We start from the raw sequence: 5,791 nt of genomic DNA on the forward strand, positions 1-5,791 counted from the left end.
GGATCTTTGAATGCTATTGCGTTCCACTCTTAAAGGCGAAGTTTAATTGTCCTACAATTCAGCTTTTTTTTTTTTTTTTTCAAGCGCTTGCGATGCTAAACGTTTTCTCGCCACCTAAAAGGAGAACACGCTTAGACGTCTGAAATTGGAAAAGCTTGCTGCTGTTGGACAATTTCCTGTCATAGACTGCGTGCTATTAGACCCAGTCTGCCTACTATATTAACACAAGAAAGTACCTATTTACAACTGTTTACAAGTTCCAAGTGGACGAAGAGGCAAGCGTCAGTCAAGACGGTATCACAGTCGTGGCTGTTGTAGATGTAGATCCTTGGAAAAACGTTCACGTACTCACTCTGAGGGGATTGACCAGGAATCGTGTTGGTTAAAGTAAACTACAAATTAGGACATAATCTTATAAAAGTTAAATTAGAATCGAAATTTAGAGATTGGTAAGGCTGCATGATTTTAGGAAAAGGAAAACTTATACGAGAACCACAAAAATAAAACAATTCAAATTCAACTTGGTTGAAAGAAAAGGAAGCTTAAAATTGTGAATGTAGAGTTTAAATATCCGTGATACTAAAAGAAAATCTCGGACAGCAGCGCTAACCTTCGCGTCGCTGTGCCCAAGAGTAGAGGCACCCAAGGATAGTAAATTTTGAACAGCTATATCTAATCCAAGAAGGCGAAGTGGTTTTCCTAAGGTTAGTTTTCTTAAGCTAATAAATCGCCGACAAGAAATTAAAAATGTTCTATGGTCTCATCTGCCGTACACATGACAAATTGGTTAGGGTGCCAGACAAGTCCTGTGTAGATAAAAGTGTAAAGAAAGTATGCGACAGCATAGCGTATTAATAGCTACTTCAGTTCTCGTTTGACATAGATTACCTTTCCAGGGGTGCGGTAAGTGTTTAAGATTCGAGGAATGTGTTATAGATGGTACAGAGAATTTTTGCATTATCATTTGCCCCCGAAATCTTGCAGCTGTGATCAAGGCTGATGTCGGGAGAATTTGAAGTGGCTGGACCAACTATCGACGCCTTCGCCATTGAATCTGCCGTTTCATTTAGAACCATAGCCTGTGTGCCCAGGTACCCAGCCCAAATGGATATTAGTTAAGTGTTGAGGTACTAATGATTTAAACACTCGCAAAACCTGAGAGTCATTAGGTACTGTGAGCGAGTACTCAAGGACAATTGTTGTTGTTGTTGCCTCAAAACATGGCAGGACAATTGTTGCCCGATCTCTCTACTTCTTCCTCATCTGAGCACGACAGCAAAACTACTTTGTCTTCATCTACGTGAAAATATTACTCCGTCTGTGCATTGCAAAATTAATTTGCAATGCCGTGATATTTACTCCCGAAGTTTGCCAGTCTTGATTACGGACTGAGAATCTGTATGCAAACAAACGGGTGGCAATTCTGTGAAACAGGACGTCAATGTGGGGACACATTGAAACTGAGGAAGGCAAATGAGGTCACATACGATTCATGCGGTTATGGCGCGGATTGTTCGAATATCACTGCATGAACCATCCTGCAGCCACTCGTACGGATGCAAAGTTGTAACAAGGCTTAACGAGAGTTATAGATGCCCACCAAGTATTTCTTTGCAGGTCACTTTGTGTTGGACAGCTGTCTGCTGTGAAGAATGGAGTCTTTGACAGAAGAACGCGCTGCAAAAGCTGCCAACGAAGTGAGAAACTTCCACATACTTTGTCTTGTCATTCAGAAAATCCACGGAGCATTCTGCACATTTAGCATATTAAGTGCTATTGTAGTCATTTTTATGAAAATGTAACAAAAAATTTTCCTACCGTAGTTGCTGCTTTCTTGAAGCCTGTTACCGCCGTTTTTCAAAACTTTAACGGACCTGATGCTCCGCTTCGACGTCCAGACAGACAGGATGGACAGACGGGCGGGCGGGCGGGCTTACCTTATTTTATATTACCTTACCTTTCTTAACAAAAAATGGTTTTATGCAAATTGAAGCGCAAAAGTAACTGGAATGCCAATGCATTGCTCCGCAAAGTTCGGGAATTAATGTCTTGAAAACTGGCGTCATCCTGAGAATTCGTTTCAAGTGGATCCGCCTTGCGAACTCCACGGCTAGAATTGGTAAATTGCAATATGGGCCGTAAGGTAATTAGGTAAAACCTAATTAGTGATTTTGTTAATTAGTAGATTATGCATTTCAATTTTTTTGAGCAAGTAATGTTCGCCTCTTCGAATGGACTAGCTCATGAACTGGAATTGTGCTATCTGCCATAACACACAAGGTATGCTATGCACAAGGTGCATAGCATACCTTTAAAAATTTCCGAAAATGTTCGCTGAAACACCCGGTATGTATACTATATGTCAGACCATGTTATATGGCATCCGCTATATGTATGCGGGTAATATTGTCACACCATTCTACCGCTACAATTGATCCTACCAGGTCTTGCATTCTTGACAAAATTATTCCTCAGAATTTTGAGAATGGCAGCCCACGAACAAATGTCATGAAAGAAAACACCGACAGCACATGCCTTTTATCTTAAATCTTTTCCGACTTAAATATTGAAAGTGCGTAACAATAACACAGCTCGAACCTAAAAATAATGTAATTTCATTGACGCGACTGTGCGCTACCTCAGGGATCGTCCTTGGAAAGAGGTTTGAAACATACCCGATAACCCGATACGAAAAAAATGGTGGTAAAGTCGCTAAGAAAGACGTTGGCTTTAATTAATAAACGTGAATGAAATTGTCCGACATGGCAGGATTCGAACAAAGGACCCCTTGCACAACAGCTCGTTTTTACTTAGCTTACATTTACCTAATTCTTACTGCCACTGCAGCTACTAGTTTTACACTTGGTGCAACATTCTAACATACTGCTGTTGCATTCATTGCTTCGCCCTTATGGCGAAACTGTGATGATTTTGACATACCACACAGTTTGCAGTTTTACAACTAAGCGGTATGCATGTACATAGTGTAGGGATCTCACTTTAATAGCTCAACATGAGGGCGGCGTACTTGTCGACGGCAACGTCATTGCACAGACTCGCCTTGTTTATTTATTTGGCCTTGTTTATTAGCGACATGGAGTCAGTCGATAGATGAAACAGAATCCAAGCGGCAAGTAACTCACTGCACAGAAGACTCCACTCCACCTGCAGTGGCAATGTAAGCGGAAACATTTGGGTTCTATTAAAATGACTTGCACTGTAACCTTTGTCGACGAACCAATAATAAGTGGAGCAGTTGCTTCTAGGAATCCGATCATGACATTACGTCAGTCAATTACGAAGAGGGAAATGTGTGGATGTTAACCGGCGATGAGCCTTACAAGAAGAGAGAGGAAAGTGGGAAATATAAGACATATATCAGAGGGCGTGCCTTATTTCGTACACTACTATAACTGTTCGTGTGAACCATGTTGTACGGCTGAGTTTGTAGGGCCACCCTCGAATAACAGAAATGACTCAATGATTATATGGCTGCTGGATCACTTAACTGATGGCACCTATAGAAGGGCCGCAAGTTTTTCTGATGTTGACGTCGTAATGTAAGAAAGTTTTAGCATAAAAGAGATGGCGCCGTGCGAAACAAGCACTGCTCCGGGATAGAGCTGTTGGAACTGGTGGAACCGTGTTTGTAAGTGCGTATGCGGTCAAAATATAGGGCTCATTTAGGAGAGTGGAGGCAAAACAGCTGGTGGGTTAGCGATGACAGATGTGACTTTTTTTTTTTTACGATCCCAGGAACTGAGAGACACACTTATTGAGCATGTCGGAGACACCACAGCGCAGATGTTGGGCGCTTCGCATGCTTGAACTTTGATGGTAATGAGTCTTGGTGACTACTCACAATACCACAGCAGGACGCTTGTGGTCCCCGCGTTGGCAAACAAGCCGAGCAATGTGGTGGTAGCGGTAAAAGGTGTCGAATTTGTGCTGTGAGCGTCTCAACGGCATTACGTTTGGTGACCGGGTGCTCCTATGCGATGACAATCGTTGCAGCCATCGAATAACATCTCGCGAGGCTACGTTATGTCCGCAGAGCTTGGGTCTGTTCGCTCTGTGAAGTGCATGCATTAGACAAGACATCGAGACTGTATCGCAGAAATTTGAGAAACAAGTGCCGTGTATAGCTGTACCATGGAGTGCGCGGACGATCCCCACGATTTTACTGCGATGAAATCACTTATTCCTAAGGCAAATTATAGTTTTTTTTTCATTAAGGTAATGTTTCGAAACGGCACCGTAGGTTACCAGGGACGTCGCACTGGAGGCCTCCGGATTAATTTTAACTGCATGTGTTTCTTCAACGTACACCGAATGCGTGGTACACTAGCGTTTTTGCATTGGATTGGATTTTGGATTGAACACCCGACGTCGCGCTCGCCTTAGTGGCTATTGAGTTGCGCGGCTAAGGAAGAGGTCGCGGGATCAAGTTCCGGCCACAGCGACCGTATTTCAATGGGGGAGGAGGGGGGGGGGGTGAAATGCAAAAACGCCCGCGTGCTTAGATTTAGGGGCACGTTAAAAACCCCAGGTGGTCAAAATTATGCCTGAGTCCCACACTACGGCGTGCCTCATAGTCAGATAGTGTTTTTGGCACGTAACACACTATAATTTATTTTTTTTTTTAGTTTAAAGATCGCGCTCAGAAGCGCAATACCACAGCCACTGAGAATTGAAGTTGCGGTATCAGATAGTAGTCTAACCTGTCGCTATAATTGCACCATGGCCTCAGAAGTACGATTCTATGATTAAATTACGCCACTGTCACACATTAGAGCATGTGGAACGGAATATGCGGCCTCCAAACATTTTTTTTTTACAATCGACGTAATTCATTCGACATAAGTCATTCAGTTAATTTTTACATTCGACTGTTTTACATTCGACATAATTCTGTACCAAGGATAATTTAAATAGTATTCGAGGGAGAGTATGTAGGTGAACGAAGGACTCCATTTCTTGTTAGCAGCAATCAAATGAAGATGACCGACAATTAAACCAGGAGTGCATAGGGGAAATAAACTGTTCTTATTTGTCTCACAATACAATTCCGATCTTATTCGAGATCATAGCAGGAATGACACGTATACGTAAGTATTGCATAACATAAAAGTGCAACTTATACAAAGAGCAAGAATTGGTTGGCTGCATTGTCCGTTGGCTCCCCTAAACTAAACTTTTTTACTTACGCGAAAAGAGTGTCTCTTTTTCACCTGCAGGCGCAGACAGACGCAACCACAGAGCAAGGCATCTACCACGTAGTAGACGGCCTGTACGTTACCAAGATCTTCACGGAGAAGAACCTACGGTCCGCCTTTTCTTACAAGCCCTTGGATGAGGACCTCTTCATCGTCAGTTACCCCAAGTGCGGAACAACTTGGCTGCAGTTCATCGTTCAAGGCATCTACACGGATGGCGCTGCTGGGCTTCCCAGCTCGGAAGAGCGCCGAAAGACGATGACATTCCTCGAGGTTTCGGGTGTTGAGGGTGCGATGTCCATTCAGCGACCGGGAATAATCAAGACCCACCTACCGTTCCATTTGCTGCCGTACTCCGCGAAAGCCAAGTACATTTACGTCACGCGGAACCCGTACGATTGCTGCGTCTCCTTCTATCACCACATGAAGTGCCGGCCGCGATATGGCTTCCAGGACGGCACGTTCGACCAGTTCCTGGACATGTTCGTCCGCGGCACGGTCGACTTCGGCGACTACTTCGACCACCTCCTGTCCTGGTACGAGCACCGGGATGACCCCAACGTGCTTTTTCTAAC

General features: G+C 43.7%; 2 protein-coding genes across 2 annotated transcripts in view; both read left to right on the forward strand.

Moving 5' to 3' along the window:
- Nucleotides 1-1,308: 1,308 nt before the first annotated feature.
- The window catches only part of LOC119458818 (phospholipid-transporting ATPase ABCA3-like), a 61,439-nt gene continuing 56,956 nt past the window's right edge, over nucleotides 1,309-5,791 (forward strand). The window contains exon 1 of the mRNA XM_049670577.1: nucleotides 1,309-1,697. The gene's annotated coding sequence lies outside the window, so the exon portion shown is untranslated. The remainder of the gene's footprint in view (nucleotides 1,698-5,791) is intronic.
- Nucleotides 5,697-5,791, forward strand: part of LOC119458816 (sulfotransferase 1C2) — a 504-nt gene continuing 409 nt past the window's right edge. The window contains exon 1 of the mRNA XM_037720677.2: nucleotides 5,697-5,791. This exon is cut by the window's right edge and continues 409 nt beyond it. Coding sequence (XP_037576605.2) covers nucleotides 5,697-5,791 — 95 coding nt within the window.

The sequence above is a fragment of the Dermacentor silvarum genome, chromosome 7 (genome assembly GCF_013339745.2).
Source record: "Dermacentor silvarum isolate Dsil-2018 chromosome 7, BIME_Dsil_1.4, whole genome shotgun sequence".
Lineage (NCBI taxonomy): Eukaryota > Metazoa > Arthropoda > Arachnida > Ixodida > Ixodidae > Dermacentor > Dermacentor silvarum.